This window comes from Onychomys torridus, chromosome 9 (assembly GCF_903995425.1).
Source record: "Onychomys torridus chromosome 9, mOncTor1.1, whole genome shotgun sequence".
Taxonomy (NCBI): Eukaryota; Metazoa; Chordata; class Mammalia; order Rodentia; family Cricetidae; genus Onychomys; species Onychomys torridus.
Window position 1 is genome coordinate 47,550,299 of NC_050451.1, and position 21,560 is coordinate 47,571,858.

Below are 21,560 nucleotides of genomic sequence, written 5' to 3' on the forward strand. Positions count from 1 at the left end.
GATTAAAGGCGTGCACCACCACCGCCCAGCTGTTTGTTGTTTTTATAAAGTCTTGTGTTTTAAAAATGAAATCCCAGGTAGCTGAACCTTCTCTATGAGAGAGTGTACCATATGCCCTACTCCAAATGCAATCTGTTAGGAAGCCCTATTGGTCACAATATATATAGTGGTGATTTATTATGCCCCATACACAATACTGTGTATTGGTTCCAACTTGGTGGTTCAATTTTGGAAAGTTTTGGGAACATTATGAAGTGGGGGGGAAGAATTTGTTCATTGTATTGGCTGGCACGCCTACTCAGTGTATTCCCTACTCACACACAAGTCAAATGGCCTCCCAACAGCTCTTACTATTCTTATTGTCTTACTTATGTTTCTATTGCTGTGAGAAAACACCAAGACCAAAGGCAAGTTAGGGAGGACAGGGTTTATTTCAACTCACAACACTCAGGTCAGAGTCTATCACTGGGGAAATCAGGGCAAGAACTCAAGTCAGAAACCTGGAGGTGGGAACTGAAGGAGAGGCCATGGAGGAATACTACTTAGTAGCTTGGTCCTTTGACTTGCTCAGCCTGCATTCTTATATACCACAAGACCAGCTGCCCCGGGGTAATGCTGCCCATAATGAGGTGGGCCCACCTCCAGCAATAATCAATGAAGAAAATGCACCATCCCCTTCATAGATAACTCTAGCTTGTGTCAAGTTGACATAAAACTAGCCAGCACACTGGTTGTGTCTTTACCTCCTTTGTCCAGTGATTCTGTGACCAGAGTTCTTTGGAAGAATGAAAGCCAGAGCTTGCCTCCTATTCAAAGCTGTTCTGTGGCTCCCCAAACCCTTCACAGTGAAGTCCACAGCGTATGGACACAACACGTCCTCTGACTTCTGCCTTGACCTCACTTCCCTCCACTTACCAATCATATAATCATCACCAGCTTGTCCAAACCCACAATTAACTCATAGTCTTTGAACTGGCTGGCCCATTATCAGGGATAATCTTCCCTTTCACATCCAGGTAGCTAACCTCCCCACTACTTTATTAAAGACCTCGCAAGTGCTACCTTCTTAGGGTATCCTTCCCCAATCCACCTACCGAAGGATTTATCCCATTCCCCATCCTAACCTTCACAGCCCTCTTCCTTTTCTTGAAATAGTGTCTCCTGTCCTATAACATCTTAAAACTTACAAAGTTTTATGTGGCATTATCTCCCCACCATGCTAACATGGAAGCCTCAGGCATGTTGGGATTTCTTCTAGTCATTCATACATATTACCTCAGACACACATGATAAATGTCAAATATTCAATAAATATTCTTAGATATTAAATTAACACAACTTTAATGCCACTGAACACGCTGTTTCAACACAATAGCTCTTATGCTTTGCCCAATCCTAAATCTACATATTTTTCCTCATTTGCCCTATACCTTTGTCTATCAGTAGAGACACTGATTCCAGTATCCTCATCATTAACATATTTAACAAGTGCCTCTTTGGGTGTAAAATGACATTCTAAGCATTAGACTTAAATGGTTTGAAACAAATTTCTTAAATCCCAACCATTGTATTCTAATTGAGAAGACCAGGCTAGCTAGCAAAATGTGTGTGTTTAAAGGAGCAAGGGAAAAAAATACTCCTATGGAGCACGAATTCAAGGTCAGAATCATCTGTTATGAAAGTAACCACTGTGACCTTCCTCCCTCCTATTGCAAGGGGTTTGTTCAGGTGCTCGAGGTATGCCAGCTTCATGTAAGCTCAGACCACCTTCTGCCCCAAAGAAGCCTAACTTTTGTTTGTCTGCAGGGCCAGCGTTTCCAAGATGGCTGGCTACACAGTCTGCCCTAGGGAGAGGCTTTAAGGAAGCAGCCATGCAGGTACTGGAGGCCCTGGAGACCCTGGAGGACTGTTGGGTGTTAGAGGAGCACCTGCAGGTGCTGGAGGATTTGAAGGTGTTGGAGGACCATCAGGTGCTGGAGGACCTGCAGGTGTTGGAGGACCATCAGGTGTTGGAGGACCTGCAGGTGTTGGAGGACCTGCAGGTGCTGGAGGACCTGCAGGTGTTGGAGGACCATCAGGTGTTGGAGGACCTGCAGGTGCTGGAGGACCTACAGGTGTTGGAGGACCATCAGGTGTTGGAGGACCTGCAGGTGTTGGAGGACCTGCAGGTGCTGGAGGACCTGCAGGTGCTGGAGGACCATCAGGTGTTGGAGGACCTGCAGGTGTTGGAGGACCTGCAGGTGCTGGAGGACCTGCAGGTGCTGGAGGACCTGCAGGTGCTGGAGGACCTGCAGGTGCTGGAGGACTTGCAGGTGCTGGAGGACCTGCAGGTGTTGGAGGACCATCAGGTGCTGGAGGACCTGCAGGTGTTGGAGGTCCTGGAGACCCTGGAGGACTGTCAGGTGCTGGGGAACCCACAGGTACTGGAGGACCTGCAGGTGTTTGAGGACCATCAGGTGTTGGAAGACATGCAGGTGTTGGAGGACCTACAGGTGTTGGAGGACCATCAGGTGTTGGAGGATCTGCAGGTGTTGGAGGACCTGAAGGTGTTGGAAGACATGCAAGTGCTGGAGGACCTACAGGTGTTGGAGGACCATCAGGTGTTGGAAGACCTGCAGGTGCTGGAGGACCATCAGGTGTTGGAGGATCTGCAGGTGTTGGCAGACCGGCAGGTGCGGAGGTCCTGGAGACCCTGGAGGACTGTCAGGTGCTGGGGAACCCACAGGTGCTGGAGGTGGCAGGATTGCAGCTAACCCAGCTGTGAAAGGAGCACACAGACCCCAGTGGGAGCGTCTATTAACCTAGTGGCAGGCATGACCTATGGAGGGCTGCTTCAGATAATGGACAGTGAGGGTGCTGGGGGTGTCTAAAACTGATGTGAAGGCCTACTGGGGCTAAAGGTAGCACAGAAGTCCAGTTTCAACATCAGCCAGAGAAATTTCAGAATGAAGGATTAGGCAATGCACCACTGAGCACATCATCCCCAACATCCTTGTGGGCTCAAGTGGGAGAAACAATTGCTCTCTTGTTTAGGCCCATGTGGTCTCCTTTTATTTTAGATAGGGTATTTAGCTACATTTTTATATTAAAAAAGATTTTATAATCTTAAAGTAGTGAAAATAATATCAAAAATAAATATCAAAGAGTAAGGGATACTCAGAGTTGGTGAAATAAATATCAATTTTGCTTCAACTATTGCTCACAGACATAGAATCTCCCAAAGACTTTCATTTAAACATTGTTGATTAGAAAATATCTGAAACTTATATAAATGATTGCATCCACTTTTTCAGAAAGTTATTCTCCCACAGTCACTGTAAGACAAGAAAGGAGATAAACAAATTTCACTTGAGTAGATGGCTATACCCACATTTAAACAATAGAACTAAAGCAAAATAGTTTTTACCACTCTCAGGTAAGAGATATGTCTTGTAGACTCCATATCATAGGGAAAGAAAATAGGATATTATTTAAGGACATTTGTCATGTATTTTTTTCTTGTATTTAATTTTAGGCAGTAAACTGGGGGTTTAGCTATCTGGCATACAAGATTGTACACTCTTAATGGATTTGCAAAAAATGACATCATTGAAGGAAGTGAAGTGAGAAAATAAGAGGCAATCTATGAATGGCCTGTCCATGGAGGTGTGTTCCAGCTGATAAAGTACAGTCTGGAAAACTGTCTCAAATAAGACCTTGTACCGTCCACTTCAAGTTGTTTGGATAAATGATGAGGATTTGTCTTTTTTCTTGGTGTCTCTCTCTGGATGTTTTCTAGTTGAGAAGGACTGCCTGATTTGGTTTTTAAACCTGCAGTACAGGTGGATGCTGTTTCATTTTAAAAAGAAATATATGAACACTGGGCCTTAGTGTACATTTCCTATTAATTCCACATAGGGTTTGCCTTGTTTTCATCTATAAACAGATGATTACATGTAGGGTTTCCATTGAATGTGTGTGTGTGTGTGTGTGTGTGTGTGTGTGTGTGTGTGTGTGTGTGTTTTACCAAAGACTTAGAAAGCCACCTTGCCTGTTAGATGACTAGAATGATGCTTAATCATAACAGAAGTGAGTGTGTACTCCAGCGATTTGTCCTCTGAATAATGTGCACTTGGGGGCTGTCATTTCTTCTCAGAGACAGACCTTTAGTAGAATCTCTGTCCACCCTGGCTGGGTAGTGAATCCTGTAACTCAGGAGATGAAACTTGCTAAGCCTATCCTGGCATTTGTAAATCAAGTACCTTGCTGATATTCACCTGACTCACTGCTGTGCTCCTGGGTGCCCTCTCTCTTGAATTTTTAACTCTGATTTCTTTCCCTCAATAGTCCACTATTTTCTTGGTCATCTTTCCCAACAGGAACCTAACCTCCTACCAGGGTCTAGCCAGGTCAGCCTCCTGGCAGACCCTGGTTACCCTCCGTGAAGACACTACCGTACTGGCCCCTTTTATTCTAAAAACCCCAGTCATAATGATGTGTCTGCTTTGCTCCAGTGAGTATAAGCTTGTGTAATTAAAACAGTATCTCCTTATTTCTCTAAATTGCTTGATTTAAATGACAATAAGCTATAATAAACATGAATTTATCTTTCAAAGCCTTTAGGAAATCATTGTGATGATCCCAAGAAAGGAAACTGTGAATAGAAAAAAAAAGCAGTCCTTTCCTTGAGTGACAGTTGGGGTAAAACCATGTGAAACAAAGCAACAAGAAGATACAGAAGAAAAATCCAACACTCTACAGGTTTTTGGTAAATTTGCTAAAACAATAACTGGAAACAAAGTATGAGGTATTAATAAACTTAACTTTGTGAGGGAACTTGATGACCCCATTAGTAAAGGTGAACACTTCACACCCTGTGGGTTTTGTGATGAAGAATTGCACATGAATGACTACAGAGTCTCCATATAAATTGAGTTTAAAGTGTTTATAATTGATTTAACATCCCTTTTATTGGAAAGTAGCCCCACTGCATTAGAAAGAACTCATATTGCTGTGCTTCTCTGTGCTACAAAGGAATGCATAGTGAATGATTAGCAAATATCAGTTGTGTACTTAAATAACACTCAGGATAGACCATGTCAGAGGCATCTGAGACAGAGGATCCTTCAGTTCTGAAGAGCTCTTGGCTACCAATGGCCTCTCCCCCACCCACTAACTCATTTTACACTAACTTCTAGAATAACTATTAAATGGTTCAATAACCAAGGTGCCTGGGTTATAGTTATTTCATTTGAAACCAAGAAGTTTATCTCTAGCCATTCTGTTTTACTCAAAGCAAATAAATTCTACTTCTTAGCTAGACTAGGCTAACTTTTTTCTTTCATTTTTCTTAATTAAGAAATTTTCTACTCACTTTACATACCTCTCTCCTCCCACCCCCAGCCCTCTCTCCCAAGCCACCTATGGGCTCCCCCCCCCAACATCCTCACATCCCCCAAATCAAGGTCTCCTGTGGGGAGTCAGCAGAGCCCAGCACACTGAGCCTAGACAGGTCCAAGCCCCTACCCACTGCACCAAGGCTATGCAAGGTGTCACACCACAGGCACTGGATTCCCAGAATAGGCCAACTTCTTGAAAGGCACAATTATGATAATCAACACAGAAAGAAATATGAAAACTAAATATCCTGTATGTGTTAAAGAGATGGGCTTTGTCTTTTGAAAAAGCCAGTACAGTTTGACTAACGAATGCTACCAACATGTAAGGAAGAAATAATAGCAATTAATTATAAACAACTCATTTTAGAAGGCTAGAATCAATTGATTTCACACCCATTACAAGAAACCTATAACGCAAAGATCTTGCACTGACAAAATCAAAGTAGTCTTTGAAAGTCATTAGTGTTCTATGTTCACATATTGTTTTAATTAGGGATACTATTGCTGGCATAAAACACCATGACCAAAAGAAACTTGGAGAGGAAAGGGTTCATTTCTCTCACAGTTCCATAGAACAGTTCATCATCACAAGCAATGAGGGCAGGAACTCAAATAGCACAGGAACCTGGAGGCAGGAGCTGATACAGAGGCCATGGAGGGGTGCTGCTTACTGCCTTGCTCAGTCTGCCTTCTTATGGAACCCAGGGCCACCAGCCCAGGTATGGCACCACCCACAATGGGCTTGGCCCTGACCATCAATCACTAATTAAGAAAATGCCTTACAGCTAGTCTTTTGATTGATTTTTAAATATTAAATAAATTTTATATTCCCTAAACAATTATTGCTTTGGCACAATCATTACTTTTTGGTATAATACTGGGTATGATTTGGGTTGGCTAGCTTTCTGTCAACTCGACACAAGCTGGAGTTACCTGAAAGGAGGGGAACACAATTGAGAAAATGCCTCCGTAATATCGAGCCACAAAAATATATTTCTTAGGGAAGATATAAACCTCCCAAAAAGAAATAGAAATTAGATAAATTCCTTCAGAATTAAAATAACACATCACAAGCCACATATAGAAAATAAATAGGCAAACACGAGGTGAAGTAGGCAAGATACTTAAAATGTCCACATCCTGCACTGGACCTGTGTCCACACTGCATTTTAAAATACATTTACCAGAACATCTTGCTCTTAACTAACTATAGCTGTATGTTTTAAATATTAGAAGACAGGATTTTGAATGTTTTCAAAGAAGGTAAATATTCAATACAGTAAATATTCATATACTGAAACATCACAAAGTATCCCACGGATACAGACAACTTTTACGTATCAGTTAAAAATTTAACACATTTAATAATGTATTCATCTCAATGTCCAGGTCTGAGCTGCTGCCAAGAGCTATGTCTAGATTTGAGGCCCTGCAGCAACAACCAGGATCTGTATTGATATCCATGATTTCAGTTACCACTGAAGACTGAGAGGTCCGGACAGCCACCTTAGTCTATGTTAGTTTCCAAGAGCCACGTTGCCACCAGGACCATGCTGATCTGAGTGGCCCATGCTGCCCCCAGGAGGCATAATGATGTCCAGGCCTGAGCTGCAGCCTAGGGCCAGGTCTGGGTCCATGGCCCTATCACAGGCAGGGGCTGTGTGATGTCCGTGGCCTGTGTTGCCACCCAAGTCCACACAGGGACACCTTCTAAAGCATGCCTGGTAACTAATCTTCACTGTCAGCCTGATTGTATTAAGAAATGCCCTGATTATTAGTGAAGTTCACCTTCGAGTGGGTTTAGATGCTGTTTCCAGAGATCACCCAGGGGGCAAGTCTTTCCTGACTCTGGGGAGCATGCTCTCACAGGCTTCCAGTTCCTGTGGAATAAAAAGAAAAGCATGAGCAGTGTCTGCTAGGTCCATGCTTTGCTTCCTGAGCTGCAGATGTTCCTGCCAGTTCAGCTGCAAGCCGCTCCTCCCTTGGTGCCTTCCCACCATGACGAACTGAACCGTCCAATCTTGAGCCCCAATAAATGCCCTTTCTACTGGGTTTTTACTGCTTATCAGCTGTTTGTTTATAGTAATGAAAAAGATAACTAATGCAGTAATAGGATTTTTTAAATTTAAAATACTGAATTTCTTTTTATTATTTGATGTGGAAATACTTCAGGTTGAGTTGAAAGACCCTGACTCCACAGAATAAGGCAGAGAGTGATAGAGCTGGAACCTGACATCCCCCAGCCTCTGCTGAAAGGAAAATTACTCAACAATGAAGAACTACAAAAGTCATAAAATCAGCCTGTCAGTGGAAATATAAAAAAGGAAATTTGTCCAATATAGTAGATGGAATACCATCCCTTTACTACACAAAGTAACCTCAAAAAGGCATCCCTTCGTGAATTCCATTCGATGCGACTTAATTAAGGCAGGGATCCTGCCTTCGTTGTCAGATTTCCTTAGACATAAATCACAGTTTCCATCCACAGAAGAGCAGATGACTAAGCAAAGTCCTTGATCCCAGGGGCCAGGAATTCTGGAACACCACCACGCGAGCGCAGAGCTGGCCTGCGCAGTGCCTGAGAAAAACGCAAGCAAATAGCGACCCCACAGAGTCAGAGGCAAGCAGTTCTCCAGTGGTACAGACTGTTCCAGGCAGAGGTTACACAGCAGTTTCCTTCAGTTCGTGATGGCCAGCTCAGAATTTCAGCACTACACTCTTTCCTTTCCAAAATGCATTAAAAATATATGAACAATTATAACATCTAGAAGGAAGAGAAACCGGCCATTCTGTGGGAGAGAGCTCATCAAATATGTAGAAATTCAATGAGAATAAAAACCCATTGACTAACGACATAGATCAATCACAAAGTTGATTCCCAGGATCCTCAGGAGGATACCGACATGCACAGCAGAAATCCACCGGTTTCAGCAGGTGGAGATGCTATGTCTGGATCCCCTGAGTACAAAGGGAAGGAGATGAGGGGTGGGCTCGGGATGCTGAGCTCACTAAACCTGCTGCCTTCTCTTTAAAGCCAGTCAGCATGTGTTTAATTCTCAGCTAAGGAGGACAGAATTAAAATATGAGGGGAATCTTTCTGCTTCCATTAATACACCTACCAGGTCTTCTTTAAAGAATGAGCTAGAATCTGCCTCTCAAGTGTCCTGATTTCCTTTCCTTTCACTGTGATAAAAACACCCTGACAACAGCAATTTTAAGCAAGAAAGGGCTTACTGGATTCACACTTCCGGTGCCAACCCATCACTGAAGGGAAATCAAGGCACAGCACCTAGAAGCTACTAGTAGTATGCATGGTGTCCAGAGCAAAGAGAGAATGAATGTTCACTTGCTGTGTTCAGAACAACCCCAGGGGGAGTTGCTGCTCATTTTGAGTTTGAGTCTTGACACATGAACCTACATCATCAAAACAACCCATCCACCCTAACGAGTCCACGGGCCAACCTAATCATTGAGACTCCCTTCCCCAGGTGACTTTCTACATTCGAGTCAACAGTCAAAACTGACTGGTACACTGAGGGTACTTTATTTTAATTGTTAATTGTGTTAAACAGTAACCATCAAACAAGAAATAGTGTCTGAAAATAGTCCATCCTATTCGGAGCAGCAATTTCCAAACAGTAAACATCAGTTAAAGTCGTTTTATCCACTAGTTAAAATCTAAGAAGTAGAGAAAAGAATAAATGAGGAAACGAATAGCCATAAAACTATTTCATGATGATTAAATGTAGGATTCTTTGGTCTTGTGACTCTTTAGTGTGCAGTCATAACGGAAATAAAATGGCAAGTGTTCTTTGAAACATGAAAATGGATTCCAACTAGGGAAGCAAATCAGTGCCTTGCTCAGCCAACGTCAGAGAAGCTTCCACCTGCAGCAGATGGAAACAAATATGGAGACCCACAGCCAGACATTATGCAGTGAATGAGAGACCTTGGAACACGAAGATCTAAATGGGAGGCATCCATAAAATCCCTCCCCTCAGAGCTCAGGGCGCCCCATGGGAGAAAAGACAGAAAGAATATGGAGGACACCAAGAGAACAAGGCCCACTAAATCAACATGAGCAAAGCTCATATGAACCCACAGACATGAAGCAACATGCAGGATGCCTGTGGGGATCTGCACCAGGTCCTCTGCCTACATAGTATGGCTTCCAGTTTAGTGTTTTTATGGGACTCCTGAGAGTGCAATTCTTGTGCCTTCTCCTTGGGCTCTTTTCCTTCTGTTGGTTTGTCTTGTCCAACTCTGATGTGTTCCTTTTTGTTTTATCTTATTATATTTTGTTTTAATATTAGCCCTTCAAAGCCCATTTGTTATCTAATGAGAGAAAGAAAGGGAGAGGATCTGGATGAAAGGGGATATTGGGAGGAACTGGGAGGAGTAGAAGGAAACTGTAAATAAGACATACGACAGGAGAAAAAATCTATCTTCAATAAAAGGAAAAATGTCAAAAGAGAGAGAGAGAGAGTTGTGTATAAGAAATTGGGAATTCTCAGAAAAACTGGTTGGACTCTCTGGAACTCTTCCTCGTGGAGCTCCAAACAGCATATGTGAACTGGAGAAGATGTAAAACTCTCAAACTTTAAGGAAGAATTTGAGCTTTTTATTTGTATGTTTGTTCTTGAGTTTGGTGGAGGTGGTTCTTAGACAAAATGCTTTTCCAGGTCACCATACCAAATGAAGAATGATTAAAAACAGCTTAGTATTTGGAGTTTGACACTCAATGACCTTTAAATCCCCACCAAATAACTAAACTGATGATTCTAAGACTTCCATTAGTGTCTGGAGGGCCAGGCTCCAAAGGGATAAAATTAAAAGAGTTGTCCCCAGTTGTAAATTCAGAGCAGGTCCTATTCCAGATAGGAATGATGAAGACACAATGATATCAGCTCAGTGAACCTCCTCACAGCACCTCGAGCTGTTAGACCATCTATTATATCATCCTACAAGTATGTATCCAAGGCAGATTTTAGTCTCAGCACTTGCTTCTCTGAGATAAGTAAACAAAATTCCAGCTGTCCAATAATTCATTGTTGGCATTTTTCTGGATTTTTTTGTTTTGTTTTGTCTTGTTTTTTGGAATAGTAGCATTTTGAGACTGCAGGGTGGATAAAATATCTTCTTTGAATTCCTTCTAATCTCCTAATTTTATTAAATGTCTTGTTGCCAATTCAAGAGGTCAACATCTTCACTCCAGCACATTGGTAAGAGCTTAAACAAATATATAGTTATTGTAGGGCTTTGGAAAGGATATTAGCTTACATACCACGGGGCTAAAGTCAACATAAAGACACATGTATGCCTCTGTCTTCCCATGGCAGCACTTGGATCCAAAAGAACTCTTGAGCTGAAGCTGTTTATTTAAGCATTTCTCCAATAGCACAATGTCAACAAGGGACTATGCTGGCTGGACATGTCACTCTCTCACTACAGAATATGTTACTATATCGAGCTGTTTCCAGACGATCCTACCAGCTAGACAGCTGAGCCTGAGCACTCCTTCCCACTCCATGTTAAGGTAACCACAGAGGTAGTATGCCCTAGCATAGGTTAGTGAGGCCCGATTAAATGTTTTCCTTTATAAGAGTTGCGTGGTCATGGCATCTCTTTACAGCAACCTAAGACACATAGTGACTCAAATTATGCCTATTTATGTTAATATGCAAACTGAGAGTTCGATGAGGAAGAGGGAACCGCCCAATTAAATCTTTCCATGAGTCTCAAGGATTCAATTTTGTAGTGATTCTTTCCAAATTTGTCATTCTTATTTTAGTTAGAACTGGTTCACCTTGAGTGGAACTGGACAGGGGAAACTGAACATGTTGCCTGGCACCATCAATTGGAATTCACTGAAATTTTTTATTTTGTCTTTGAAATTGCCTCCTAATTTCAGAGACCATTAGGTAAAAATCACCAAGAACGTTCAAGAATCACTTTCCTCTCTGACCCCATGCCCAAGGGAGCACAAAGATCTTCTCTCCATCCCTCCTTCCCCCAACTCATCACATTTACCCCAGCCTCCAAGCCCAGCAGGCACCCAGTGGGAACACACCAGCCAAACAGAGCAGAGAAACAGTAATCTAACTGAAGACTCAATACCCCCTCCTCCCCTCCAATCCAAGCCCCTGTCTCCTCCCTCGTGCTACAACAGAACACTACCTTTGGTTTTCCTCCCCCAGTTCCCATATCTCCTGTGGATCCCACAGACCAACCCCTCCTAACTTCCCTCCAAACATTTGCTGCCCCAGCCCCCAACTCCAGCAGGCATTCTCTGCTAAACCACAGGCCATACCTTCTAGAAAACCAGGTAGGCTGCCCACTAACCTCTCTCTGTTTCCTGAGAGCCAATTCCCCATTCTCATCTCCAGCTCTTCGGCATCCTTTCCTGTCCCCATGCTCCCATCTTTTATGGATCCCAAGGATCTTCCCCTCCTCTAACCTTCCTCTTCCTCACTTGTAGCCTTGTCCCAGACCCTGATCCCAGCAGGCACCCCCTGCTGACCCAATGGCTTCTCCTTCCAGGGCAACAAGTAGGCTGAAGGTGGACCCACAGGTCTCCTACTGCACCTGAGATCCAATCCACCCCTCCACCTGGTTTCATCCCAGCTCTGTAGCAGGAAATCTGCCATGGTCCCCCTTTCCTCTGGACCCCATCCCCAAGGGATCCAAAGACCTTCCCTACCAACCTTTCTTCCCCCAACTCATCCCAGGATTTCAAGCCTCCAACACCACCAGGGATTCCCTTTGAATACACCAGCTAAGCAGTCAAGGAGAATAGGCAATATATGGCTCCATACTTTCCTAAAATCCAGGGAGGAAACAGAAAGTAAAGAACAAAACACCCACCCAACAAAGACAAATCAAGAAATCAGCACCTAGACCTATTATCATCCCATACCCATATGCCTAGACACCAGCATAAAAAGCCCATCAATAATGTCCAGGGTAGCCAGGCGGTGGTGGCACACGCCTGTAATCCCAGCACTCAAGAGGCAGAGGCAGGTGGATCTCTGTGAGTTCGAGCCAGCCTGGTCTACAGAGCTAGTCCAGGACAGGCTCCAAAAGCTACAGAGGAAACCCTGTCTCGAAAAACAAAAACAAAACAAACAAACAAACAAAAAAAAAAAAAACCACCAAAAAAAAAAAAAAATGTCCAGGGCAATATATCTCCATTAAAGATTAAAGCCCAGATATCCTACCACAGCAGGCCTTGAATATTCCGACATAGCTGAAACTTGAGAAACAGACCTTAAAACCAACTATATGAAGATAATAGAGGTCCTTTAAGAGGAAATCAATGAATCCCTTAAAGAAATCTAGGAAAACACAAACAAGGTGTAAGGGAAAAATTTCCTTAAAGCCAGGAAAGCATAAACAAAAAAAATTGGAGGAAATGAATAAATCCTTTAAAGAAATCCAGAAAAATAAACAAATAGTTAAAGAAAATGAATAAACTGTTCAAGACCTGAAAATGGAAATAGAATCAATAAAGAAAACACAAACTCGGCGAATTTTGGAAATGAAAAATCTAGATATGTGAACAGGAACTAAAGATGCAAGTATCACCAACAGGATACAAGAGGTGAAAGAGAGAATCTCAGGTGTTGAGGATATGATAGAAGAAATGGATAAATTGGTCAAAGAAAATGTTAAATTTAAAAAACTCATGACATAAAACATCCAGAAAATCTGGGACACAATGAAAAAAAAAAAAAAAAAAAAAACAAATCTAAGAAAAATAGGAACAAAGAAAGGAGAAGAATCCCATCTCAAAGCCCAGAAAATATTCTCAACAAAATCATAGAAGAGAATTTTCCTAATATAAAGAAGGAGGTGCCAAAAAAAAGTACAAGAAGCTTACAGAACACCAAACAGACTAGACCACAAAGGAAAATCCCCTATTCACATAATAATCAGAACATTAAACATACAGAACAAAGAAAGACTAGTAAAAGCTGAAGGGGAAAAGACCAAGTAACATGTAAAGGCAGACCTATTAGAATTGTCCTGACTTCTCAATGGAGACTCTAAGAGCCAGAAGGGCCTGAACAAATGTGCTGCAGACTCTAAGAGACCACAGATGCCACCCCAGACTACTATACCCAGCAAAATTTTCAATCACCATGGATGGAAAAAACAAGATATCCCATGATAAAGACAAATTCAAACAATATCTATCTACAAATCCAGCCCTACAGGTACTATAAGGAAAACTCCAACAACAGGTTGACTATACCCATGAAAACACAGGAAATAATCTCACACCAATAAAATCAAAAGAAGGGAAAATCTCTCTCTCTCTCTCTCTCTCTCTCTCTCTCTCTCTCTCTCTCTCTCTCTTTCCTGCTACTACCACTAACAAAATAACAGAAACCAACAATCATTGGTCATTTATATATTTCAACATTATTGGTCTCAATAATGGACACAGGATAACAGAATGGATGTGAAAATAGGATCCATTCTTCTGCTGTGTCCAAGAGACATACCTCAATATCAAGTATAAATATTGCCTCAGGGTTAAGGGTTGGAATAAGATATTCTAAGCAAATGGACCAAGAAGCAAGCTGGTGTGGTATAGTCATTTAATAACCAATGAAATCAAACCAAAACTGATCAAAAGAGATAGGGAAGAACACTCCATACTCATCAAAGGAAAACTCCACCAAGAGCACATTTCAATTCTTAATATCTATGCCACAAATACAAGAGCACCCAAGTTTGAAAAAGAAACACTACTATAGCTTATCTCATATATTGACTCACACACAGATAGTGGGAGACTTCAATAACCCACTACCACCAATGGATGGCTCATCCAGAAAAAAACTAAACAGAGAAATACTGTAGCTAACAGTCATTACAAACCAAATGGACCCAACAGATATACATAAATCATTTCACCCAAACAAAAGGGAATCTACCTTCTCAGCAGCTTATGGAACTTTCTCCGAAACTGACCACATACTCAGATACAAAGCAAGTCTCAACAGACACAAGAAAATTGAAATAACTCCCTGGATCCTATCAGACCACCACAGATTAAAGCTAAATAACAATGGAGAGTTTATGAATTCATGGAAACTAAATGACTCTCTACTAAAAGAAAGTAGAAATAAAAGAAAAATGTGTCAAGACAGAAATAAAGGAAAAATTAAAGACTTTCCAGAATTCAATGAAAATGAATATACAACATACCCAAACTTATGGGACACAATGAAAGAAATGCTAAGAGGAAAATTCATAGTGCTAAATGCAGACATTAAAAAATTGGAGAGATCTCATGCTAGCAACTTAACAGCATACCTGGAAGCTCTAGAACAAAAAGAAGTAAGCACACCCAAGAGGAGTAGATGTCAACAAATAATCAAACTGAGGGCTGAAATCAATAAAAGAGAAACAAAGAAACCAATACAAAAAAAAAAAAAAAACAGGGTCAGATGTGCTTTATTCAGTGTAGAATTCTACCAGACTTTCAAAGAAGAGTTGACACCAATACCCCTCAAATTATTCTGCAAAATATAAACAGAAGGAACATTGCACAATTCATTTTATAAGGCCACAGTTACTCTGACATTCCAACCACATAAAGACCCAACAAAGAAAGAGAATTACATACCAATTTCCCTTATAAATATAGATGCAAAAATACTCAATAAAACACTTGCAAACCAAACCAAGGACACATCAAAAAGATCATCCACCATGATCAAGTAGACTTCATCCCAGAGATGCAGGATGATTAAATACATGAAAATCAGTGAATGTAGTCCACCACATAAGTAAACTGAAAGAGGAAAAAAAGACACATGATCATCTCATTAGAAGCAGAAAAGGCCTTTGACATCCCTATATGATAAAAGTCCTGAAGAAATTGGGGATATAAGTGACATACTTAAATATAATAAAGACAATTTACAGCAAGTTGACAGCCAACATTAGATTAAATGGAGAGAAACTTAAAGCAATTCCACTAAAATCAGGAACAAGAGTAGGTTGTCTACTCTCTTCATAGCTAATGAATATAGTTGATAAAGACTTAGCTAGAGCAAAAAGAAAACTGAAGGAGATCAAGGGGATTCAAATCATAAAGGAAGAAGTCAAAATATCATTATTTGCAGATAATATGATAGTATACATAAGTGATCCCCAAAATTCTACCAGGGAACTCCTACAGCTGATAAACACCTTCAGCAAAGTTGCTAGATACAAGAATAACTAAAAAAAAAAAAAAAAATCAGCTCTCCTATATACAAATGACAAACAGGCTGAGAAAGAAATCAGGGAAACATCACCCTTTACAATAGCCACAAATAATATAAAATATCTTGGGGTAGCTCTAACTAAGCAAGGAAAAACTTGAATGACAAAAACTTCAAGTCTTAGGGAAAGAAATTGAATAACATATCAGAAGATGAAAAAATCTCCCACGCACATGGATGGGTAGGATTAACATAGTGAAAAAGGACATCTTATCAAAAGTAATCTTCAGATTCAACACAATCCCCATTAAAATTCCAACATAATTCTTTACAATTCTTGAAAAGACAATATTCAACTTCATATGGAAAATAAAAAACCCAGAATAGCTAAAATAATCCTGTACAATAAAAGAACTTCTGAAGGTATCACTATCCCTGATTTCAAGCTGTACTACAGAGCTACAGTAATAAAAACCTCATGGTACTGGCATAAAAACAGACACATTGATCAATGGAAATGAATCAAAGACCAAGACATAAATTCACACACATATGGACACCTGATTTCTTATAAAGAAGCCAGAAATACACACTGGAAAAGACAGCATCTTCAATAAATGGTGCTGCTCACACTGGATGTCTTCATATAGAAGAATGCAAATAGATCCATGCTTATCACACTGCACAAAACTCAACTACAAATGGATGAATGATCTCAACATAAAACCAGATATGCTGAACGTGAAAGAAGAGAAAGTGGAGAATAGCCTTGATTCATTGGCACAGGAGACAACTTTCTGAACAGAACACTGATAGCACAGACACTAAGATCAACAACAAGTAAGTGGGACCTCATGAAACAGAAAAGCTTCTGTAAGGCAAAGGACACTGTCAGTTGGACAAAATGGCAGCCTACAGAATGTGAAAAGTTTTTTACCAATTCCACATCTGATAAAGGACTGATATCCAAAATATGTAAAGAATTTAAGTAACTAAATTTCACAAAACCAAATAATCCAATTTTAAAATGCTATACAGATCTAAACAGAGAATTTTCAATAAAGGAAACCCAAGTGGCCCAGAAACACTTTTAAAAAAAAAAATGTTCAGCTTCCTTAGCCATCAGGGAAATGCAAATCAAAACTACTTTGCGATTCTTTTTTTCCCCCAACATAATGTTTTTATTAATTATTTGGGAATTTCATACAGTGTACCTTTCAGAATGGCTAAGATCAATAACACAAGTGACAGCTCATGTTGGCAAGGATGTGGAGCAAGGGGAACACTCCTCCATTGTTCATGGGAGTGCAAACATGCACAGACACTATGAAAATCAATATGGCAGTTCCTCAGAAAGTTGGGAATCGATCTACCTCAAGACTCAACTATACCCCTCTTGGGCATACACCCAAAGGATGCCCCATCCTATGACAAGGACACTTGCTCAACCATGTGCATTGTGCCTTGCTTTATTCATAACAGCCAGAAACTGGAAACAACCTAGATATCCCTCAACAGATGAATGGATAAAGAAAATGTGGTACATTTACACAATGGAGTGTTACTTAACTGTTAAAAAAATGGCATCATGAAATTTGCAGGCAAATTGATGAAATTAAAAAAAAAAATCATCCTGAGTGAGGTAACTCAAAACCAGAAAGATAAATACAGTATGTATTCAATTATAAGTAGATATTAGCCATTAAGTAAATGATAACCAAGCTAAAATCTGTAGACTCAGAAAAGTTAAGTAAAGAGGATGGGTCTGGGGGGACACGTGGACTTCCCTGGGAGAAGGAAATAGAATAGATTTTATGAGTGGACCGGGAGTAGATGGGAATGGGAACAGGTGGGTCATACATTGCGGGAGGGGAGATGGAGGGAGAGAGTGAGAGCAGACACAATTGGAATCAGTGGGGCTTTTGTGGGGTAACATGGAAACCTAGTGTGATGGAAACTTCCTGGAATCTATGAAGGTCCTAATGAGGACTCTCAGTAATGGGGGACACGGAATCTCAACTGGCCATTTCTTGTTGTCAGAAGAAGCTGCCAGTGGCAGGACAGGGTCACATTAGGTTGAATTGTTGCCCAAGGGGGGGTCCCATGAAAATCCCCAACAACCCAGGCTGTTGCCAAGACAAAAGGTCTCTTTCCACAAACTGACAGCCAACACCTTATTGCAGAGAACAACACCAACACAACTCACTGAACTTTGAGAGGTGGAACTGGTACCTACATGGAGCCTTCACCCCTACATTCTAGTGCATTTGATGCAGGAAGGTATTCTGCAGGCCACTGAAAGAGAAACGTGGACCCCAACCCAGCCACAAAACCTTTGACCTACAATCTGTCCTGCCTGAAAAATATGCTAGAGCAATGGTAACACAGAACTTGCAAGTAGCCAACCAATGTTTGATTTTACCTAAGGCCCACTCCATAAGAAGAAACCCATACCTGGCACTGCTAGGGTAACCGAGAACCAGAGACTAGATAAACCAGAGGCTTGGGTGAAAACAAAGAGCACTTGCCATGTGAGCCTGCAGACCAGAGGAAACATCCCCATGGCAGACTGTCTTCCTGTGTTTCCAGATTCCCAACAGACAGGGAGAGAAAACTTTGTCTCAAGAAAAGTTAGCATTGTTGAAAGGTGGAAGGAGGGTCTTCAGCATTTGCATCCCTGGCTTGGGGCTCATAGATTCCTTAGATCCCTTATCCAGTGAATTCCTAGATTTTCTTTGTTTTGATATAGGATTTCGCACTGTAGCCCAGGCTGGTCTGAAACTCACTCTGTAGTCCAGACTGACAGGTGTCCCAAGAAGTCCCTTACTTTGCAAATGCAACACTCCCACCCCTGCCTCTATGGATGGCCTCTTCCCTCCCTGTGTGCCCTTGCCTTTGGACATGTCTCTTATGGTAAAGATGCTAGCCACTGACTTCAGCATCCATCCAGTGTAGTAAGTGTTCACCCTGATTTAGTTCTAATTAATACCTTTGTTTGTTTGGTTGGTTGGTTGGTTGGTTGGTTGGTTGGTGTTTTTTTTTTTTTTTGAGACAGGGTTTCTCTGTAGCTTTGGAGCCTGTCTGTAGACCAGGCTGGCCTCGAACTCACAGAGATCCACCTGCCTCTGCCTCCCAAGTGCTGGGATTACAGGCATGTGCCACCATCGCCCGGCCCATACCTATTTCTAATCAAGTCATACTTTGAGGTTCTTGGATGACATGGATCTTGGAGGATGCTATTCAACCTTCTCCATAGTTTCTGCATCCTTTCATGGCTATAGAATGTTGATACATCTTTGTAGTTCCAGTGGTTATTAGTGTCCCGTACTTAGGAGCAAGTGAGCATATGGAAGCCCTTCTTCCCTAATTGTCAAATGGGACCAGTTTTTGCCTTGTGTTTGGATAAATGCAATAACTGGTACCCACTTTATCTGAGGAAAACTTAAGATTCAGACTCAATTTTCCAATCCTTTGTTTCTCACAAAACTGGTGTTCATCACACTGAATTGTGCATCTGTGAATGTCCCTGGGTGAGCTTGCCTGAGCTTCCATCCACTGAAGCCACAGGGATAGAAGTTAGCTATTTCTGATTAAAGCTACACTTTTGCCTTTTTGTCTGATCTCTCTTGTAGGAGAGGATCCTTACAGACCACAGATACTTCTGAATGCTAAGACTGTAGCTGTCTGGCTTTAACAAACAGTGAACATCCTGGACTTGTATTTCTTCATTTGAAAAATGGGGTAGCAAGGCTACCTACAGCCGAGTGTTGTTATGAACTTTCAGTAAACTATTATTTTTTTAAGGTATTTCAAGCACTCGGGCTCAGAATGCATTCTTCCTCTATAGTCGTTAAATAAATAGTTCTTCACGTTCGTCAGAACTGAGGAATTATTCTGTATCTGCCAAGCACCCAAAAGGTAGAGATTGTTTCTTAATATTTTCGTACAGATGTGGCAACTTCAAACTGGTTTCATCAAGGTAGTTACTAAATTCAGCAATATGAAGGAAAATTTTCTGAGAAGCATTTTCCTGGCCCAGCTTAAAGGTCTGCCTCCCAAACACTTCTGGTTTGGAGATATGACATTTTATAGCATGAATGGAAAAAATTGCCTAGAAGTTAGAGCGCGCGCGTGTGTGTGTGTGTGTGTGTGTGTGTGTGTGTGTGTGTGTGTGTGAACATAACACTTACTGTTATAGATGGCATCTTACAAGTTTGCAGACTGTTTGTGCTAAATAGTCAATAAGGGTACAGAGAGCATGCCTGATAACCATCTTCAGCTATGAACGGAATATAGTCTGAGGACATCCAAAGGGTGCCCTTTTCTTGGCTCATGGTTTGCATGATCACTTGAAAGGCTGTCAAAGTTGGCATGACTTAAATGTCATTTTTCAAATAACTGAGGACTTAAAGTCAGACTGAGGTTCTGTGATTGTCTGTCTGTCTGTCTCTGCCAGGTGACTGAGGGTGAGCTCTGAGCTGCAGCACTTGTGTTCCGATGACATTTTATTTTCACTGCGCTGTGGACAAGGAGTATGTTTTGTTCCCTTTTGGCCTCCCGAAGCATGCAGCTAAGGCCTTTGCTCTGTGTCGATCATTTCTCATGTCTTGATTATTCTTTTAAGTGAAGCAGTGTTTGGCAGCTTCATGAAATTCAAAGGTTGACTGTCTACATCTGGGACTTCCCAAAGCTTTGTTAGCATAGGGGGAAGGAGGTTGACAGTGTCATTCACGTATCTCAGTTTACCCGTGTGGAGCTCTGTACATGGATCGCTAAAGCTCTCCTGGGAATTTCTAACCAAGCCCTGGCTGCTTGGCTTGCTGGCTGCTTCGTTCATTTCTTGGGTCTATTACTAACAAATAAAGAAAATTTACTGTCTCAGACCAAACCGAGTTAGTGGTGTGTTCTAACAGACCAAAGAGGAGATTTTGCGTTTTATTTTTGTTTTTCAATGTGCTTTTACCAGAGCCAGCAGGCCTGACGTCAAATGTCTGTTTTGGGCTTGTTTCTCTTAGGTTAAAGCAGTATGACTCTTTTGAGAGAGAAAAAGAAAACAAAAACAAAACAAAACAAAAAACCATCAACTTGCACGCAGAAGATAGATCCAGCTGACTTAATTTACGTTTAAGAGAGGTGAAAAGAAGAGATTAGATGCATTGAAAAGTACTTGACAGGGAATCAAAAGTTTTCTTTTTTTCTTTCTTTTTTTTCTTTAAAAAAAAAAACCTGGAATTGATGCTGCAAATCCCCGGTGCTTCTGAAATATGACCCACTCTGTTAATCACATGCATGTCTGTCTGTATTTTGTTGATGGAGCCCCTTCATTCTTCCTAAGTCACTTTTTGGTGTCTCTTTGTAGGAGTCAGTAATTACAAAGCATAAAAATGCCCCATATGGAGGGGCTTTTTGTGGGGAGAGATTTAGGAAGTCTAGGTGTGCAAGTGTGACTTAACGAGACCAATGTCTAGCAATGGTTCGGAAGGAGCCTTGAGCTCAGGCCGGTTGTGGGACTTCCCTAATTAGCAATTCAAATGGAGAAACTCAGTTCATTATAGTGTATTAATGAAACAATACAGCCATTAAGCTTTATATTCAAAACTCCTCCCATGCACTCCCAGGCAAGGCAAGAATGTACCGGTACCCCTTTCTTGGGTGTTTTCATAAGAACAAGTTATGACTAATCTTGCCCAGGAAATCCACTTCTGTCAGAAAACCCAGATTCTTCCCCCTGTGGAGTGTATCAGATTGCTGACAACCACCATTGCTCAAGATAGAAAATATTTTCATTATAAAACCTGCAAGACACATTCAGATGTGTAAACTTGTTCGTCTACCTTGAAAGAAAGTTCTCTTTATCAGTATCTGAAAGCTCAACCCTGAACTGTTCTTAGACTCCGGCTACACACTGTAGTCATCTGAACAGTTTTCAAAATAGTTTTTAACAAAGCTGTCGGTACTGTTT

General features: G+C 41.3%; 1 protein-coding gene across 1 annotated transcript in view; it reads right to left on the bottom strand.

Moving 5' to 3' along the window:
• Positions 1-6,895: 6,895 nt before the first annotated feature.
• LOC118590743 overlaps positions 6,896-21,560 on the bottom strand; it is a 121,935-nt gene continuing 107,270 nt past the window's right edge. The window contains exon 4 of the mRNA XM_036198510.1: positions 6,896-7,124. Coding sequence (XP_036054403.1) covers positions 6,896-7,124 — 229 coding nt within the window. The remainder of the gene's footprint in view (positions 7,125-21,560) is intronic.